The 19,770-nt window shown below is 40.7% G+C and overlaps 2 protein-coding genes across 2 annotated transcripts; one reads left to right on the top strand and one right to left on the bottom strand.

The window, feature by feature from the left end:
• Positions 1-4,697: 4,697 nt before the first annotated feature.
• On the bottom strand, positions 4,698-13,032 carry LOC128734577 (armadillo repeat-containing protein 8-like). The gene is made up of 10 exons (XM_053828842.1): positions 12,903-13,032; positions 12,037-12,457; positions 7,547-8,016; positions 7,273-7,488; positions 7,148-7,219; positions 6,860-7,087; positions 6,620-6,802; positions 6,410-6,553; positions 6,194-6,351; positions 4,698-5,779 (listed from the first exon to the last, which is right to left on the bottom strand). Exons 1-10 carry the CDS (start codon positions 12,924-12,926, stop codon positions 5,734-5,736), a joined length of 1,962 nt encoding a protein of 653 aa, XP_053684817.1. The 5' UTR covers positions 12,927-13,032; the 3' UTR covers positions 4,698-5,733.
• Positions 13,033-13,735: 703 nt separating this feature from the next.
• Positions 13,736-14,982, top strand: LOC128737312 (uncharacterized). Its single transcript, XM_053831928.1, has 3 exons — positions 13,736-13,971; positions 14,037-14,394; positions 14,452-14,982. The coding sequence occupies exons 1-3, from the start codon at positions 13,908-13,910 to the stop codon at positions 14,864-14,866; spliced, it is 837 nt and encodes a 278-aa protein (XP_053687903.1). The 5' UTR covers positions 13,736-13,907; the 3' UTR covers positions 14,867-14,982.
• Positions 14,983-19,770: the final 4,788 nt, after the last annotated feature.

Below are 19,770 nucleotides of genomic sequence, written 5' to 3'. Positions count from 1 at the left end.
TGGTGCCTGCAACTCGTGGTTCATATGCCTACGCCACTCTCCGCTATCCGTTTTTACTTCGCCAAAAATAGTCCGCAACACGCTTCGTTTAAATACGGCAACTATACGTCTTCCGTAAGCAAAGTTACTGTTTCAAGTCTGTAGAGAGGACTACCGGTCTGATTAGCGTTTTGTACATCGTCAGCATTGTGCGGCGGCGTATGCTCCCTTGGTCGAAGTGTCTTGCGGCGGGAAATGTAGGTACAATTGAATGCGTCGTTGGAACTCCTTACTCGTATTATGGTCGACTGCGACCAGAGATCCCAAACGAAGCATTCAAGCTGAAAGTCGGGCCTAATTTACCCTCCGCAAGATGTTTCGATCAAGTAGCATACACCGCTGTACAAAACTAGTGATGAAAAACGCTGCTCACACTCCTTTACGGACTTATTAGACTGTCACCCCTATTCTGTATTCTGACGAATGTTAATTTCGTTCAATTTATTTCGAAAGAAATGGATACTACCTTTTCCTTCGTTCGACAAACCGATCCGTCGGAATACAAAATAAGGTTCTACAACTTTGTTTAATAAAATAATACGTGTACTTGCCGTAATAGAACCAAAGGCGTTACGGACTATTTTTAGGATAGTACAAAACGGAAAACGGAGCTTGGCTTAGGCGTATGAACCACGAGCTGCAATTACTACTTGAAAAGATTCAAAGTCGAGAATATCATGTACAGAACGCTATTAAAAACAGTAGATCTCTACGGGTACGAGACGTTGAATGCCGTGTATTTATGACCATCTTTGACGACGTATTTGAGAACAGTGTGTGAACAGTGATAAACTGCAACTCTACGAGAAAGCCAGTATCCAGCACGCTAACGCTGAAAGAGTACAACGGGTGGAGCATATTGTGAGAATGCTGACCAACCCCACAAACTTGAAGTTTGTCACAAATCCTGTTCGTATCAGACGTAGAGGTGCGCAGCAAGCTAAATGAGTGGCCCAAGTGGAGCAAGACCTGGTAGTGTGGGACAGTCCAGAAACTTGAAACGAACAGCCATGCATGCGTAAGTACGCTGGCGTAACATTATAAGGTCACATTCAAACGAATTTCGCACTAATATAAGCAAATGGAGTCTACTTTGCGAAGCCAGTGACGTGAGAAGCCGAATTTCACTGCGCTTCGGTGTTTTGCGAATCGAGTCACATGACACGAAAGGTCCGTCTTAAAACTGTGTTAAAACGAAAGTGACAGAAAATTTATGAATATAGTAGAAATTTATGTTTAATTCGTATCATTAAACATACAAAATTATTGTTTGTCAATAGTTTTTACCATAATGAACCATTTTAAAAAGATACCGTGGACCCCCGTTCGTTTAACCGTTTGTACTCTGAACACTTTTTAATTTCAACCCCGTTGGTTTGCACGACGTGCAAATTAAAAATGGTTCAAATGTCATTCTCAACATGACATCATATGCTTATGCACACAATGCACATAAACACGATTTGTTTGTGCTGACCAAGCGTGTTTAATCTGTTTTACATTCCGTTTTCCCAACGAATATGATAGAAATCCGATCGGAAAATCAAATATTCGCTGCTTGCTAACTAAATCAAACCATCAAAACAATAACAAAGAACAGGGCGGCCAGTTCATACGAGTTTCAGTATATTTAGGGTGGCCAGTTGTTCAAATTAAAAAGTAACCCCGTTAGTTTGCATGAGGAATCGTTGAAACGAACGGGGGTCCACTGTATACCTAAGACTTTTTTTGCTTTAAATGAGCGGCAAATGGAGGTGAGCGGTGAATGACAACCTTATGATAGTTTTACATAGGTTGCTAAGTTTTTAGATGACCCGACTAGCTACTGCTTCTCTTACTTACTTATGTGTCCATGTCCGCCAGTCCGGCGGAACAAAGGGATGAAATCAGAGATCTCCACTGCTGACGGTTACCCGCCATAGCTTTTACCTGTCGCCAGGACAGGTTCTCGTCTACAGCCCGGATGTCGTTGGCTAAGCTCCGTCGCCATGAGCCTCTGGAAACCTCGTTCGCTCCTTTCCTCAAGGTGTGTCCGATCCACTTCCACCTACGTTCACGAATTTCTGTGGCTATCGATCGTTGATGACACCGACGATGGAGTTCCTCATTGGATATCCAGTTACCAGGCCACCAGGCACCAATGATGTATCGCAGGCACCGGTTAATGAATACCTGCAGTTTTTGCGTTGTCTCCGCTGAGACGCACCACGTTTCGCAGGCATACAGCAGTACGGATTTAACGTTTGAATTAAAGATTCGGGTTTTCGTACGTAGAGTGATATGGTTTGAGCGCCAAATGTTTCGCTGACCTGAAAAGGCACCCCTGGCCTTCCTGATCCGTGTGGCTATATCAGTCTTGGTACCATCATCGGGCGTTGTTTGGCTACCAAGATATTGAAAGGCATCTACCTGCTCAACTTGTTGTCCCGCTACTGTGAAGTTGGTGGAATTGTCAGTGTTCACTACCTTAGTTTTTACTACTTAGTTTTCGCTACATTGACTGTGAGACCTGCTGCCTGGGAGCTCTCGGAGAGGTCGTCTAACTTGCTCTGCATGCCGTTTCAGCGTTGTGCGAGCAAGACAATGTCGTCGGCTAAGTCGAGGTCATTTAGCTGCTCCATCGTTAGAGGATTCCAAGGAAATCCTCGATTTGGTCTACTGTCAATTACTTTAACTAATATCTCATTCATAACGATGACAAACAGAAGCGGTGATAAAATGCAGCCCTGTCGCATGCCCACAGTAACCCTTATGGGGTCGGACAAGACGCCGTCGTGCAAAACCTTGCACGAGAACGCCTCGTACTGAGCCTCGATGAGATGGACTAGCTTATCTGGAACTCCTCTACGCCTAAGTGCGCCCCAGATGTTTTCGTGATTGAGTCGATCGAACGCCTTTTCGAAGTCAACGAACACCAGCAGAAGAGAGCCCTGGAATTCGTTGATCTGCTCCAATATAATGCAGAGCGTTGTGATATGGTCTACACATGATCGGCCAGCACGGAATCCAGCTTGCTGCCGCCGGAGAGTAGCGTCGATCTTCTCCTGGATCCGATTGAGGATTACCGTTACTGCTTCTCTGGGTTCCTTTTTGTACTCGACATTGAACCAACTGTAGTGTTGATGCTGTCTTCTTCGTCGTCAATCCTCGCAAGACTCCATAATAATTAGCCATCGAATGTAGCACTCATAGGTTTTAATGTGTTTTAACTATTTTCATAAAAATGTAAATATTTTGCTATATTTTATTCAATAAACATCAAAACCATTGTTTTTCCACTAGCACGTAATTAGGCTGAAAAAATAGAAGCAATCGCTTTCGCGTATCCGCTCTTGATGATGGTTTGGAAAACACACAATTATGATCACGTTTACTTATTCTAGAAAATATGGTATCATAGAGCAATTCTACTTCTTTTTATCACGGAAGAACACAAAAATCCCCCTTTGATATGGAAATAATGGATAGAAATGTATAGAAATAATTGAAATGGAAATATGGAAGTGAATATAAAACAATTTTCATTCACTAGCAATTTGCAGCATTTTGCTTTTAATTTCAGCATATGGTGCTCTATTTACACTAATACCAATGTGTGAGGCAGTTGCGCCTGAAACTCATAGCTAGTTGACATAGCTAATATTTGAATGACAACCACTTGCTTGTGGTGCTAATGTATATGAACGATTCAATGATACACTAGCGCCAGCAGCAAGCTGTTATCACTGCAAAACTAGTTATCTTCAATGAGCCGACATGTAGGCAATACCGACGCGTTATCCATCGGTCTCTCTTTTGATCTATTTTTGAAAAGCAGTTTTTGAAAAGCAGTATTTAAACACAGACACAGACACCACTATAGAAATACCCTTCCGTATCCTAGCATGACAGACAAGGTTGCAGGGCTCATTTAAGCTCATTGAACCGTAGTGCCTCATAAAAGTAAAATTTGTAAATGTCGTGTATGTGACTTTTCAAGAGCTGAGTGTAATTTATTATGTTTCTATTGTTTATTGTACATCAAAAATCAACAGACCTTGTGGCCCAAATGATTAGCTGAATCTAAAAATTTCGTCCTATTGTTAAAAAGCGATTTTTCAGCACGTTTCGGCTAACGTCCAAGTCGAAGGTGGAACAAAAACGGTTAAAATGGCGTTGTAAACCGGTAATCGTACTAAAGTTGCTGTAGTTAGTCCGTCGATGCGATACGTGAAAAAGGGGTTTTTGCACAAGGTAGGATTTCGGACGTATATGTCAAGGCTATTTGTCAGGCAAGGGTATATGTCATAGCTTGGAAGTTGGAAGATGTTATTCCACGAAAGTCTCCGAACAGCAAAACTAATGAGTCTCCGCACAACTGATTGTATTCGACTAACTCCATTTTGATAGTAGGAACTCTGAACTGAAGTGCAATGTTCTAGGTTGGAGCAGACTAATGCACAATAAAGAGTTTTCAAGTAGTAAACATCCTTGAAGTTCTTGCGATGCGCAAATGAACCCATGATTCTTCTGCAAGCCTTGTCCACGATGAACGCGATGTGCGGTTTGAAAGTAAGTTTAGAAAGTAAACAAGCAGTATACCGAGATTCCTTCAAAAAGGTCGTAGGCAGATCGGACGTCATCAAAAAAGCCATTACGAGGATAATTCGATCACTGGATTTATTTCAGATCTCCCTGGGTCTCAAGTAGTTTTGATCGCTGTGGAACCAGTATTTCATAGAATTTTGCGCGAGAAATATTTACTTAGCTTCGCCAACTAAATAGTTAACAATTTTGAATATATACACTGTTCGCTTCTAGCTTTTTCCTATTAATTAAAGGTGACCTAGCTTTTAGTAAGAATTTTCTGAACCTTACAAGCTAGAGCGCACTGAAATAGTTATCGTTTCGTTATCCTAGATGATTTTGGCTTTCTCACAGTCTGCTCAACTAAAAAACATTCTCACCTACTAAATGCCTTTTAACGTCGTACCTTTAATATAATTGGAAGAGTTTGCATGTTCAATGAATATCTTGCATGTAATTTAGGTATGCGAAACTCTTAAATATTGCATTCCGCTTCTCATTCACACTTGCTTCAGTACGTTGTTTTTGTATCAAAAACCCTTAATGTTTGTTTTGCCAGTCTAGGTTTAGGAAATACATTGAATTCATGAAATATATACAGTTTATGGTTTCATTTATTTACATACAATTTTTTTTCTCGCACGCATATAATGCACTGATAACGAGAGAGCATAATTTGAATAGAATTCAGTGACGAAATTGATTTACGATATTTAATGAAAACAAACAAAAACTTTCAACGCTATTATATCTGATACCACTCTCGTTCAGCCGCATTTTGTCATTTCTCTCAAACACTAAATAAATAATAAAATTAGAATAAACTTAACAAGTGTTGCTGCCAATCGGTATGTCTTACGTAGCAAATCGATCAACTTTGATCGTTCGGCTTTCAAAAACGAAACAGCATTTCGCATCGACTTTTTCAAAGATCTCTAACTAGAACCGTCCTACCGTAAGCGATATACCGAGTGTCGTGAGAGATAGCACGTGGCTGGAATGGCAGCTTTATAGGACAATACATTCAATCAACCACATTCATGTTCAATGATTAACAAGGGATCCATGCGACGCTGGTAATGGTGGGGTAGCTGTGTGGCGTTGCTGACCAGACACAGTAGAAGAAACTCAGTGTTCGTCCGAGAAGTCAAACCTTAAAATCTCCTGCCGTATGCTGTGTAGTGTAGCAATCCATTGGGCGAAAAAGCAGAAACAAAGGGAATTTATTTATTTCAATTACCATCGATTGGTACTGCGGTTCACTTAAGATGATCGATGTTGTTTTGTTTTAAAATTTAAATCCAGTTCCATGTAAAAGAGTGATGAAAGATATAATCCGAACATTTCAATGTCAATAATTTTACAGAGGCAAATAAACAGTACCTATAGAGGGATATTTGGCTTATTTTTTGTAAGTACTAGCCAACTTTGGTGGGACAATAGAAAATGTTAAGGGTCGAGCTTACGTTCTCCGTTTACAAATAATTTTATACAAACCTACTACAGACTTTATTCTTTACTTATGTTGATTAGGAGGTCAATGTTGTTCAGAATGGCAATCAATACGTATTTCGATGTTTATACTTACTCTTCGTAAAACTGAGAATCTCGGGGTGTCATGTGCAGAAGTTGTTCCAGGTTCTCCAAGATACCCGATTCACGCAGCATTTTCTGTCTACCGCTTTTGTCCATAAGGTTGCGAACTACAAACACAGCACCCATCTGAAGTTTATTATCAGACACGACCTTGAAAAAAGATGTTATTGCCAAAGGTTCTACGAAGAAACGTGCTAAAGAAACTAACTAGAAACTCTCTGATCTTTTTCAGGATATTTTCGTCTTCCAGTACGTAGTCTTTGTCACGTGCTCCTGCTGTAATGTTGCTAATAATTATTAACGCTTGTTCCTTTACTTCGGCCGGATGTGGTCCATCGAGAACAAGATTGACCTGTAAGAAATCAACCAAATAGTATCACTGAGAGCTCACATCTACATAGCTTTAAAAGCTTATTACCGCTCGTAAGACTTCAGACGCATGTTCTGACATAATTATTTCGATGTGCAGAGTATTGCTCAGGAGATTCCGCAGCAGTCCCAGAGTTTTCATGATAACACGCTCATCGGAATCGCCTAGTAATTGGAATATCCGGTCAGTGCCTAATGTATTGATTATTTTTGATTTAACGTGCTGTTCGGCCTACAATAAGGGACACCGTGAATGTTTTGTTTGATGTGACAATAAATTTCAGTCCACCTGAAAAGCCATATTCATTAGTGCCCAACTTCCATTTAATCGAAGCGCCGGATCGCTGTGCTTTGTCAGTTCGCACAACATCTCTACGGCGCCCGATTCCAGCATTGGCTCCTTTGCCGGTGAGAATTCCAACAGCAAATTACAGATAGTCGAAGTCACTACAGTTAACAGTTCGAGCGATGGCTCACCAACTAACAGATCCATCAACGGACGCCACACCGAGTGATCCTAGACAAGTTAATTTTCATAAATTAACAAAACTACAAATCGATAAATAGATCAACCTACTTGAAAAGTTGTTCTCAGCAATTGCACTGACCGTGACAGTGAATGTAGACAACGAACCGCAGAAAGCCGCACCTTCGATGGAAGACAATCATTCAGCATTCAACAAGTCAAAAAATAAAAATTACCTCTGGACATGTATCTTTAAGACCATTCAAGACTTCCTCCATTAAGCCGTCCATTTCAATAATCCGTTTGCGAATATCCTCGTCATTAGCGGCAAGAGAAGCGAAACAACGAAAAGCACCCTGTCGCGATAGGGGCGATGGACACCGGATAAGACTTGCCAATGAACAAATCAAATGATTACTAATGGCTGCCAACCTTTGTAGCTCTGAATCAATCTAAAAGAAAAATAATTTTAAATCATTAAGGTACCTTTTCTTTATTTTTAGTCCTCACTTCAGCTAAATATGCCAATGTTTCCGCTGCTGTTGCTCGAGTGTCTTCGTCAAAATCTTCAGAACACAACCTTGCCAAGCTCGGTAAGGTTTTATACACAATCCTATAGTCATCAGCTCGCAAAGAACCGGAACGGTGCAGATACGTCAGACAGCGGCTTGCAGATAGCTGAATTTGAACGTCTTGTGTTCGCGACAGTAGTTCCGTCAGGATGTCCAATATCGAGCGATTCTCGTGACAGGTCATGCACACAATGTCCGACACGTACTTGTTAGTGAAGCACATCGCAGCGAGACACTTGAGGGCAGGTACTTGAAGGATAGTTAGCTGACTTATCATTAAACGTGCAAGAAATGGAATCACGTTGGCCTGGCACAAGTTTTTCTGCTGGTGCGACGAGTGGCAGAGTGGTACAAAGATGTTTGCAACGTAAACCTGGCACTGTATCGAACTGTCCGGAGAAGCAAGATCTGATGGATGGTGGAGAGAAACAAACTTTTATTAACACATAGCATTTCCTTTCTTTTACAAACAAGTCCAACCACCCAAGTTAATGCGTTTTTGATGAAGTGAACCCCTTAACCACCATTAGTGACTGTCACATTGGCAGCAATGGATGTACAAAGGAACGTATAAACAGAATTATATATCCGTATAGTAAAACGGATTAATGTATGCTGCACTGGCCATATTTCTTCGACTACATCATAGAGATTTTCAATTTTTAAGAACAGCTTAAGGCCTATCAATAAGCGAGAGTTGCGGACCTTCAAACAGAATGTTGACGTTGTTAAAGTAAATGAAGAAGATTAAAAGTCCGAGGCGACCTCCTTGTGGGATTCCAGAGTAAGCAGTGAAGCTTCTTGAGAGAAAGACATCGATATCCACTGGCCTGGCGGACGAACAGGTATGAATGGGGCGTAGCAACAATCCGCCAATGTCAAGCTCTTTCATGGTTCCATTTATCGAATGCTACGGAGAGATTAGTGTCCCGCGGTACGATGCTGGTCTAACAAGCCAACCATCGTAGGTTCGAATCTCGACTGGGCGGTGCCGCTATTGAGTCAATAGGATCTTTACACTAGCACTGTAGTTTTCCTGTACTCTAATAACCGGCCGCGAAGTCTGTCGACAAAGAAGGGTCTTTTTAAGGACGTTTATACCCATGGCTTTGCTTTACTTAGTTTAGAATAGAGATTTCCTGAGTTATCTATGTTTCTACCGTGAACCTCCGCTAATATGAAGAACATTCTGATCAGATTAGCGAGTTCATTTTTAATCTGAATATTTGGTAACCCTATTCATTTTCAAATACGCGAAAGGCGTGCACCCTAAAAATTTGTTTTGATTTGACCAAACCAAAGTTTTGAAAACGTATCAAATGTATGCGAATTCCGAGGTACCGTATTGTAGAAGATGGGATATTTGCTCAACAATTCCGACTGAATTTGGGTGCTAGAGAAAGATAACTTGCATATGAGCTATGTTGCCAAAGCTGCTAGGCAAGAGGAAACATATACGCCGGAAGCAACGTCTCATCGCACAGACAAACTCTGAGTGATCTGGGTATAAACACCGAGATAATCTCCACCGCCGCTACGCAACTGAAGTCCTGCTACTATCCCGGGCCATATGGAATTCCGTCCGCTTTCCTGAAGAAGCGCATCTCTTGTTTGCTCAGACCACTGCAGCTCGTATTCCAGAAGTGTTTCTCCAGTGGTATTTTTCCGTCTTGCCGAAAACCTGCTCATATGTGTCCTGTGCGCAAAAAAAGCAACAAACGACCTGTGGACAACTAACGAGGAATTACATCGTTGAGTACCGTCTCGAAGCTGTCCGAGCTAATCGTCTGGGAGCCACTTTTTTCACGTTGCAAGCACTCTTTGGGTGCGAAACAGTGTGGATTCCTCCCTGGTCGATCCATTACTACCAATTTGCTGTGCCTTACTACGAACCTCGTCGACAGGTTTGCAATGACGCAAACGGACATCATGTAGGTATTCGAAATAGTGTTATGCTGAAGATGTCACACCATCGTGAAACCACAGACAAACAGACATCACTCTTGGAAGAAAAATCAACAAAAATTATCGTACCTCACCTTTAGCCTGAACAGCAACAGGAGTATCCATTGAAGTAGCAAGTATTTTTTATGGGGAATTCCCCTTCTTTCGTCAAAAAGCGCCACTTTGCCCAAAACGGAGACATTCCCAACTAAGCCCAAATTTGAAATGACGGTTTAATCGGTACGAAGAATGGAAAACGAGTGTTAAGTCTGTTTGTCTTGTCTGTGATGAAACTACAGCAAAAACTAAATGGCCACGTTTTAAAAAATTGGTTGCTTAGGAAATCAAATACAAAGCTACATTAACAATAGCGTCTAAAAAAGTTCTTAAAAGTAAAAGTAAGTAAAAGTAGTAAAAAAATTCAATTACAATTTATATCAATTATAATAAAAAACATCATGTTTTAAATAGAGCTTTGTCTCTACATATTTGCATTACTAAAAGGGAGTGCTTATCAACTTAGGGACTGTATTTTGCAAGAAGTGCATGATTAGTTTTATTGTGCCTGATTTTTATTGTTAGATTGTAGTAATTAGCCAAATTTTCTCGAAACGATGGTTTTACAATTGATGGAGGGACGGTAGGGGAGAGTAATGAAAATTTTTTGGGAAAGGAGGGGAAAGAGTAGAAAGGAAGGGGGGGGGGGGGTAATAGGTAGCTACGCTTAACAAGTTGTCGTTGTGACTCCTATCTTTTGTCCAATGCTGGAAGGTGCATGGGTCGAACCAAGCTATTTGAACCCTCAACACCTACCAGGGCGTGTGGCTCGCTGGTACCCGTGTACGTTTGAACCATAGAGGCGCTGAACAAAAGAAGACTGCGCAACCGCCCTTATTAATGTAGCGACCTATCTGGTTTTTGGGTTATTTTTAGACACATAGATTGTGCCTCTTCCTCCGTCAACTGTCGAAACCACCGACCGAGAAGTTTTGATCTAACTTGTTTTTACTTTCAGGACGACGACACTATGCAGGCCCTTTTACGACTTGCAAGGTACTGCGTGTGGCTTTGTTCGTCCGTAAGCGTGTTAATCCGCGTTTCTTAGCGCGGGTCTTCGGAGAAAGGCTCCGTTCCTATGAAATTGACCAAACTCGTGTTTTAGTCTTTGGCATTAATATTAATATTTTTTGAAACGATGGTTTTACAATTGATGGAGGGACGGTAGGAGAAAGTAATGAAAATTTCGTAGGGCATGTACGAACCTAGGCCTAGTGCGCAGTCTGAATTATGGTCTATCAAAGTATAATTTGCTTCCAAATGAACTGAAAGGAATAACAAATACCATTCCCTTTAAAAATAAGCTAAAGCATCACTTAATCAGGAACGTGAACCAATATATTATTATGTAGGTCTATCAACCGTTTTGCAAATGTAGGTTTTTCTGGCTCCTGCTAGTTATTTTCCTGTTCTGCAAACTATTTTTCCGTTTTGTATGTGAAACCTTTCAAAGGAACTAAGTTCCACTGGGTAATCACTTTGTTATTAATCGTAATTTAAATCTCCGCGTTTTTCTTTTTTTTCCTTTTTCTTTGTAAGTGTCCGTACTCCGTACTCCGGGGCTCCGTAGCCGCAAGGTTACCGAGTCTGCTTTGACAAGCGAGTGGTCCTGGGTTCGAATCTTAGTAGAATCAAGGTTCGAATCTTAGGTCAAGTACTATAAACTAGTATAGGTATCACTTGTCCCCAACCACCCATGTAAGAGCACGGTCTAATAATTGTCTACAACAGTATTCTTGTAAAATGCAACTAACAAAAGCTAAGTACGAAAGAACTTCCAAAGAAAATGCTCTGCGGCTCAGTACCTTATAAAGATAGTAGTGTCATTTTTTGCAAAATTGGTTGCGCTTATATTTTCTATAATTTTTGCGAAGAAACTATGTCTGTTTACACAACAGACATGTTGTCGAGGATATGCGTAGTTAAGCGCAGCAAATTGGCAATAGTAGCGGATCGACCAGTAAGGAATCCTTGCTGATCGGCGTTCAAATGTGGCTTGCAATGTGAAAAAGGGGCTATTAATATACTATATCACACCATGTTACCACCATTTTATTGAAGCAGTGAAAAGGATCATCAGGGCATTTGTTTGCAGCGTTGTGCATAGGGAGAGTGAATTAGTTAACGTGACAAGGATAACCTTGGCCCGGTTAGCAGCATGTCGTAATAACGAAGAAGCTTTTCTCCACACTGATTATGGATGAAACTAAATCCGTCCAACGATTGGCTCTTCTGATCTAGCGGTTGAAGAGATTCTCCACATCCCTGGTTCGTGTAACTATCCAATGGATAGAAATTATTAGTAGGCAACGTCAAATAATGCGCATTATAGGTAATTGGTTAAGTTTGTATGATAGGTTAATATTAATGAAATCACAAGTCGTCACTGATTTTTTTTTTTTTGACATATTTTTATAAAATACTTACGAATTAATCGAACCAGGTTTCCAATGTTAGAGTGCAACAGTTCGATTGGTGCAAACGGGTATTGCAGGATAGTTTTTAACGCTCCCAAACACGTCTCCATCAGTCGTCGTTCCGTGTTAGGGTTCACCACGATTCCCAGCAGTACCTGGACGGTTTCATAGTAAATCAACGAATGCACTTGCGATTCCGTTCCTTTTGCTAGCGAGCCGATTACGATAGCGGCATCCAAGCGTAAACTAGGAGCTTTTGTTTCCTCCCGCAGCAGTGCAATCAATCTGGGAACGATGCCCTGCGAAATTACGGAACCCTTTTTCTTGTTGGACCCTATAACAGCATTCTTCAAACAGACGATGGCTTCTTGACACTTGCACGTATCCTCCGAGTACAACTCATCGATATATGACCGAGAGTTCTCCACGTCCTAAAACGAACGAGAAAAATATACGTAATTAACCAAAAAAAACTCTTACGCAACAATTAAGGTTACGCTAGACATGACTTCGAGGAGTTCAACAGCTTGACTATACGTGACCAAACAAAAACACCGGCTACAGAGCAGACACCGCCTGTCTCAGAATAACTGTTTTTCGCTCATGCACATGCACCCGGATTGAATCGTATGTATTGGAGAGCGCAAAACACCGCGACGAAAAAGCCGGAATGCATCAGTGCGTATTTGTTATGCATGTACGGTACGTAACCGAACAAGTGATCCAAAACTCTCTTCTAAAACGCGCGCTCGTGTGTGTGTGAGTAGATGTGACTGACAATTTTTCCACCAACCAGGTTGTATTGCGAGCAAAAAAGACGGAACAGCGACGCAGAAAAATACATTTTTCTATACCAAGTCGTGTTCGACTACTCACCATAAAACATGCAAACGGTTCCATGACCTATCAGGCACACTTTTAGATAGTTTTCGGCTGAAAATGCTGCAATTTGTCCCGATTTATTAGATAAAATTCACGGAACGTCACAAATTCTAAACACACGCAATTTATTTTTTCACATTTTCTGAAGGCATTTTTGACAACCTGAAGTGACGGCTTCAAGGCTAAAATGTGCAGGGTGCCACAAACTTCGTTAATGATATATTATAAGGTGGGAATATTGAATACATAGCAGCTCTCGTCACATTAAATATTTAATGAAAAATATTCTCTGTCCTGATGGTTAACCATTCGTGCTGTCAGCTGTCCAAAAGTAACAATTCATTGCTTCTCAATTTCTTCGCAATTCAATTTTTTTCTTTTCCTACATTATGTATACATAATATAATACAACATACATATGTATAATCTTACATATATTTACAAATCTGGCATTAGTTTTTAAAAGGTCGCCTAATGCATGTAAAAGGGTTGATTATGCGATCTTCTGAAAACTAAAGCCCGATATATATTGAATAGCGATCGATTAATCGAATTTAAATTTCTTTTTACAAAACGAAAAACATTTAGGTATAATTATACATAATTCCACAATTCCTTAAACAAATAACTGCTCTCAACAGTCAAAAAAAACCATTAAAATAGTGCACATAGTCTTAACCACGACCACTGCTATAACTACATGATTGATGTATCGCTAACTCGGAAACTTTAAAATACCAGACGAATTTTTGGATTTCAGCCCTATTCAAATGATGTTCTTTGAATTAGCTATAAATTTCAAACCTGGTGACACCCTGCGGTAAGACGTAGTTCTACGTCATAAAGAATCCGGAATGTAAACATACAAGAAAATATTTAAATACCGAGAAAAAGCACGGATACATGCCTTTGTGCTTTGTCTTATACGCCGTGCCTTGAAAGGATACCAATTATTTATTAAATTATCGGTGTTTTCGATACTGTTTGTTCTGAAAAACGATGCTATGCTGCTTTTTTGCCTTTTATCTGTTGCTTGTTGTTACTGCGGACGTTCACGATGAAGGTAATTTTCCTGGTATACATAATATATAGTCCTTTAAATTGATGATGACGATATGTTTTTCACAGATTGGAAAAATAACTGGTTTCCAGAACCACCTGGAGGTAGCGCAAAAAACGTAACTGAATCTCCGCCAGTACTTTCCAGTACTGTGCAGAATTTGGAAGATCGCGACCATTACGGCCGAATATCGATGGGCATTCAGAATCCGGAATGTGATGATGCTAAAACCAACCTTAAGGTTGACTTTGATCCGCACAACATTAGCCACTCAACCGTATATCTATGCCTAGATAACAAAATGGATTACCGCGGGGATTACAATATGGATCCACTAATCACCATTTACGATGTTCCCAAGGCGTATGTGGCTATCCACAGATGCATGAATGAGAGCATTAAATATGAGGACGGTATACCTACCTAGTGAGTAAATATAATTTATAAAACAACGAAAATATTTAAATCAAAGTTTATTCGTAGCGGAACTCATCGTCCATTGTGGCCACGGTATGGTGAATACACATATGTACCTCCCCAGCGTTGGCTGCATAACAGCGAGCATGGAGCGGCAATAGCGCTTTATCATCCTTGTGCTAACAAGCAACAGGTTGAAGAATTTAAGCAAATCGTTAAGGGTTGCCTCTACCGGCATATTATTACGCCATCGGATCTTCCCTCAAAAGACCGCCCGTTTGCTGTAGTTACGTGGGGTGCATTGCTTGAGTTTTCAGTTTTACAACGTGAAATTGTAGAGGATTTTATTCGAATATACGCTCTAAGAGGCCCAGAACAAGTTGCCAGAGATGGTCAATACGAAGAATTGCTAGTAGAGCCGGCAAAGATCATTTCTACTTTAGAGGATGAAGTGATATGTCCAAGACATCAAAGAGACTAAAATCCGGTCAGTGCCGTAATTTCAGCAGACTATTTGTCAGTAAAGTAAAAATAAAATTGCTTCTATGTACAATAAATTATAATGCATAATAAATTATAACTAGTGCAAGCGCATTCATCAGCAATAATTTTTAGATTTAGATAGGTGGATAGTGGAACGTTTTTTATGATACCTATCTTGTCTAGCCATGTTGTATTGTCAATTGCAAGGAAAATTGTCCAATCAATAAGTGCGTAATCGCTCATAAAAGTGTTATTTTAGCTTAAATCGTTTCGGTCTCTTCGGCGCACTTATTGCTGGGAAGATAACGAAAAAGTGCGCCAAAGATACCGAAACGATTTAATTCAAAATAGCACTTTTATGAGCGATATCGCACTTTGGATGGTACAATTTTCCTTACAATTGACAATATCTCACACACTTACGAACGATAATCAATGTGACAGATATCAAATTGTAACAAACTTGTATGATCTTTTTTTTTAATTTGTTAATTTACATTTCATTAAGCCGGATTTGGACTGTTTTGTGCAGTGTACGAGCCTATTATTATTACTGAAGTTACAATCTTCATTGGCAGCCCAATATAAATTGGAAAGGTATAAAATAGACCCCAGAGGTCCTGAGTTTCTTATCCGGTAACTTCTATCCATACCTCCTCGTTAAACCAGCCGGGGAGATCGGGTAGCCAACCCTAGCGGAAACCAAGGTTGTATACCGACAGGGAAGGAGACATTTATGCGAAGGCTAAGTACCAGACTTGGCATGCTTTTACGCTTAGATTTTGCTCTTTTGATTACTGTACCTCTGTTAAAATATGCAACGTACATCGGCACCTCCTTCAATCTTCTGGCAGCACTGCTTTTATCGAATGCGTACATACAACTATACTCTTCCTTTTATATTCATTCTTATACGAGCACTTGAGTGACGCGGTCATAATAAAATTACTTTCGATAGATATTCCGTGTTTAATTTCGTTATTACCCATAACAGGTTATGCGCCCAGAAACGAAATCCACAGCGCGAATAATAGAACTGTAGTAATAAAACTGTGTTAAGTGCCTGTAAAAATCATGGCAGACGCAAAATTCGTAGTGGAAAAGTTAGGTGACACAAACTATGCTACGTGGCGTTTTCGTATGGAGCTGCTTCTCATCAAGGAGGAACTATTTGAAATGGTTTCTTGTAATAAGCCGGAGAAGCCGGATCCTGCTTGGTTGGTGAAAGATGGAAAAGCGCGTGCAGTTATTGGACTTGCTTTGGAAAATAATCAACTAACGCATGTGATGAAGGCTGAAAGTGCGAAAGATATGTGGGAGGCTTTAAAAAGATTTCACCATCGGTCCTCGCTAATAAATAAAATTCACGTGTTAAAGCAGCTGCTCCGCTTACAACTTGAAGAAGATGGAAATATGGCGGACCATATCGCCAGCGTTATGGAATTGTCGCAGCGCTTGGAGGCGATGGGTGATACGTTAAGTGGTTTTTGGATGGTAGCCATCTTACTTTCTAGTTTACCACAGTCTTATGATGTCTTGATCGTTGCTTTAGAAAGCAGGAGAGATGAAGAACTCGATTTAGAATACGTTAAAGGAAAACTTCTGGATGAATGGAGACGAAGAAATGAAAATTCGGTTCATCAAAATAAAGCGTTGAAAACGGATGTTGGAAAGCCGTTTGGATGGCGAGACTCGAAAAAAACATGCCATTATTGCAAAATCGAGGGACATTTTCGCCGAGATTGCCGCAAATTAGTCGAGGACCGAAAGAAAAACGAGCGTAATGAACAAAATGCGAAGATAACGAAACAGCAAGAAGAAGAATTTTGTTTTGCTAGTGGAGACGCATCTGGAAGTGGCGGTGTGAAATGGTTTTTGGATTCGGGAGCCACGTCACACATGGCAAAAGACGTTTCGGATTTCAAAGCGGATACAGGTATATCAATCACACTGGCTGATGGAAGCAAGGTTTTGTCGAGTGGATCCGGTAATGTTCGATTGACTGCTGTTGATGGAGAGGGAAACCCTCGGGAAGTTTTGGTAAAGGAAATTCTGCGCGTACCATCTCTAAGCGGTAATTTACTTTCGGTTAGTAAAATGACTGACGAAGGATGCATAGTAATTTTCGAAAAACATGGATGTAAAGTGATTAAGGATGAAGTAGTTATAGCGGTAGGCGAACGCAAAGCTAGTTTGTACCAGCTGAAGGAGTACACAAAGGCGTTGCTGGTTGCAGTTCAACATCAAGAAAACTGTCAACATATGTGGCATCGAAAATTAGGTCATCGCGAACCTGGTGCCATCGAGCAGATTGTACGAAACGAGTTAGGATTAAATTTGAATCTGATTGACTGTGGAATTCGATCGGTATGCAAAATCTGCTGCGAAGGAAAAATGAGCAGAGTACCATTCCATGCATCTGAGACAAAAACGGATTCTGTTCTGGACTTGGTGCATACCGATCTCTGCGGTCCGCTAGAGACGCCGACGCCAAGAGGAAATCGGTTTATTATGACAATGATTGATGATTTTTCTCGATATACCATAGTATATTTGCTAAAACATAAAAGTGAAGCAGAGGATAAAATTAAAGAATATGTACATCTGGTACAGAACCAGTTCGGAAAGCATCCAAAAATAATTCGAGCGGATAACGGTGGCGAATATTCGAGTCATTCTCTACAGAATTTTTTCAAGCAAAAAGGAATTATTCTTCAGCAGACAGTTCCTTATAGTCCTCAGCAAAACGGGGTTGCAGAGAGGAAAAATCGCAGTTTGACTGAAATGATGCGATGTCTGCTAGCGGAAGCAAAAATGAATAAAAAATACTGGGGCGAGGCCGTTATGACTGCAAATTTTTTGCAAAACCGTCTTCCAACCGCAGCTGTTTCTAGAACACCACACGAATTGTGGACGGGTAAGTTACCTAACTATAAACATTTTCATGTATTTGGCTGCGAAGCATTGGTATACGTACCCAAAGAAAAACGACAGAAGTGTGACGTCAAAGCCGTGAGTATGACGTTCGTTGGTTACGATGAAAATCGTAAAGGATTTCGTTTTTTGGATAAAAGTAAAGATACAATTATTGTCAGTCGTGATGCTAAGTTTTGTGATGCTGATGTAGTCAATAACCATATTACTGAGAGGCTATTGGATCCGTTGCAAGCGGAAGTTGATTTGAGCGATGTGCACACGAATCAGGAACCGGAGGAAGTTCAACAGGAAACTCCAACTGCTGGTATGAATCTAACAGAGAATCAGAATTTTTCACAGGATAGTACATTGAGCGAGGAGGAGCTTTTTATTGGATTTCCACGGCGATCTTCACGGAGCAACATAGGCGTACCACCGAAGAGATTTTGTCACGAAACCAGGATCGCGAAATCTACAGATGTGGAACCGATAAATTTCGAAGATGCTGTGTCCAGATCAGACAGCAAGTCCTGGATGGAAGCTATGGAAAGTGAAATTACGTCGCATCATTTGAATAAAACTTGGGAATTAGTTGAGCCACCAGTGAATAAAAAGCTAATTGGTTGCAGATGGGTTTTTAAACTTAAACGGAATTCATCGGGCGAAGTTGTTAAATACAAGGCTAGATTAGTGGCGCAAGGTTTTAGTCAACGTTACGGGCTCGATTATGACGAGATTTTCGCACCTGTTGCCAAACAATCGACACTTCGTATGCTTCTTACCGTAGCCAGCTATCGTAACATGTCACTTAAACATCTGGATGTTAAGACGGCATACTTATATGGAAGCCTGGAGGAAGAAATCTATATGCGTCAGCCTCCTGGTTTTGTTCTCGCAGGCAAGGAGAAATTGGTTTGTCGGTTACAGAAGAGCGTGTATGGTTTAAAACAGTCTGCTCGTTGTTGGAACAAGTGTATTGATAATGTTTTGGAGCAAATAGGTTTTCAACGAGGAACTGCAGACCCCTGTCTGTATAGTAAGATAATCGATGGGAAGCGGATTTATATCTTGATATACGTTGATGATATCCTTGTCGCCTATGAGGATGGTGAACACTTTGCTGAAGTTAATAACGAGTTGAAGAAATGTTTTGATATAACAGAACTTGGTGATCTGCGAAGTTTTCTAGGGATGGACATTGAATCCAAAAATGGAAAATATTCGATAAGTCTGAAGGGTTATATCGAACGTCTCACGGAAAAATATAATCTCATAGATTCGAAGCCGGTAAAAACGCCTATTGATCCAGGTTACGCAAAGGATGCAGGGGATAGTCAACCTCTCGAAAATGATAACGACTATAGAAGCCTTGTGGGTGCTCTCCTTTACATTTCCGTGAACAGTCGTCCAGACATAGCCGCAAGTATGTCAATTTTGGGACAAAAGGTGAGTTCTCCGACGCAAGCCGACTGGTCAGCAGCAAAGAGAGTTCTCAAATATTTGTACACAACTTGTGATTTGAAATTGATGTTCAATGGAAAGAATCCTTGTCTACAGGGTTTTGCTGATTCTGATTGGGCCGGTGATTCAGCAACACGCAAGTCGACCAGCGGATATGTTTTTATCTATGGTGATACAGCGGTTTCTTGGTGTAGCCGTAAGCAGACGTGCGTTTCACTGTCATCGATGGAAGCGGAATATATTGCACTTAGTGAAGCTTGTCAAGAAGCAATATGGCTTAGAATGCTTTTACAAGATCTCGGCGAACGACAAGTCGATGCTACGATTATCAATGAAGATAACCAGGGATGCATTGCTTTTGTGAATGCTGGCCGAACATCAAAGAGGTCGAAACACATCGAGACGCGCCAATTCTACGTGAAAGACGTTTGTGACCGTGGTGAAGTGAAACTGCAATTTTGTCCATCGGAGCGAAACACAGCTGATTTATTTACGAAACCACTCGGTGTTTCAAAACTGATGCAG

The sequence above is a fragment of the Sabethes cyaneus genome, chromosome 2, assembly GCF_943734655.1.
Source record: "Sabethes cyaneus chromosome 2, idSabCyanKW18_F2, whole genome shotgun sequence".
Taxonomy (NCBI): Eukaryota; Metazoa; Arthropoda; class Insecta; order Diptera; family Culicidae; genus Sabethes; species Sabethes cyaneus.
The sequence above is the reverse complement of the archived record's forward strand: the minus strand, read 5'-3'. Positions and strand labels throughout refer to the sequence as shown.

What these genes read in the sequence shown, in the direction of transcription:
- LOC128734577 (XM_053828842.1), bottom strand. Translation starts at nt 12,926, where the DNA reads ATGGAACCGTTTGCATGTTTTATG. An exon ending in TGCTGAGAACAACTTTTCAA is followed by an intron (nt 7,088 to 7,147) that starts GTAGGTTGATCT and finishes TAACTTGTCTAG; the next exon opens with GATCACTCGGTGTGGCGTCC. An exon ending in GATTCTCAGTTTTACGAAGA is followed by an intron (nt 5,780 to 6,193) that starts GTAAGTATAAAC and finishes TACACTACACAG; the next exon opens with CATACGGCAGGAGATTTTAA.
- LOC128737312 (XM_053831928.1), top strand. Translation starts at nt 13,908, where the DNA reads ATGCTATGCTGCTTTTTTGCCTTTTATCTGTTGCTTGTTGTTACTGCG. An exon ending in TGCGGACGTTCACGATGAAG is followed by an intron (nt 13,972 to 14,036) that starts GTAATTTTCCTG and finishes TGTTTTTCACAG; the next exon opens with ATTGGAAAAATAACTGGTTT. An exon ending in GAGGACGGTATACCTACCTA is followed by an intron (nt 14,395 to 14,451) that starts GTGAGTAAATAT and finishes GTTTATTCGTAG; the next exon opens with CGGAACTCATCGTCCATTGT.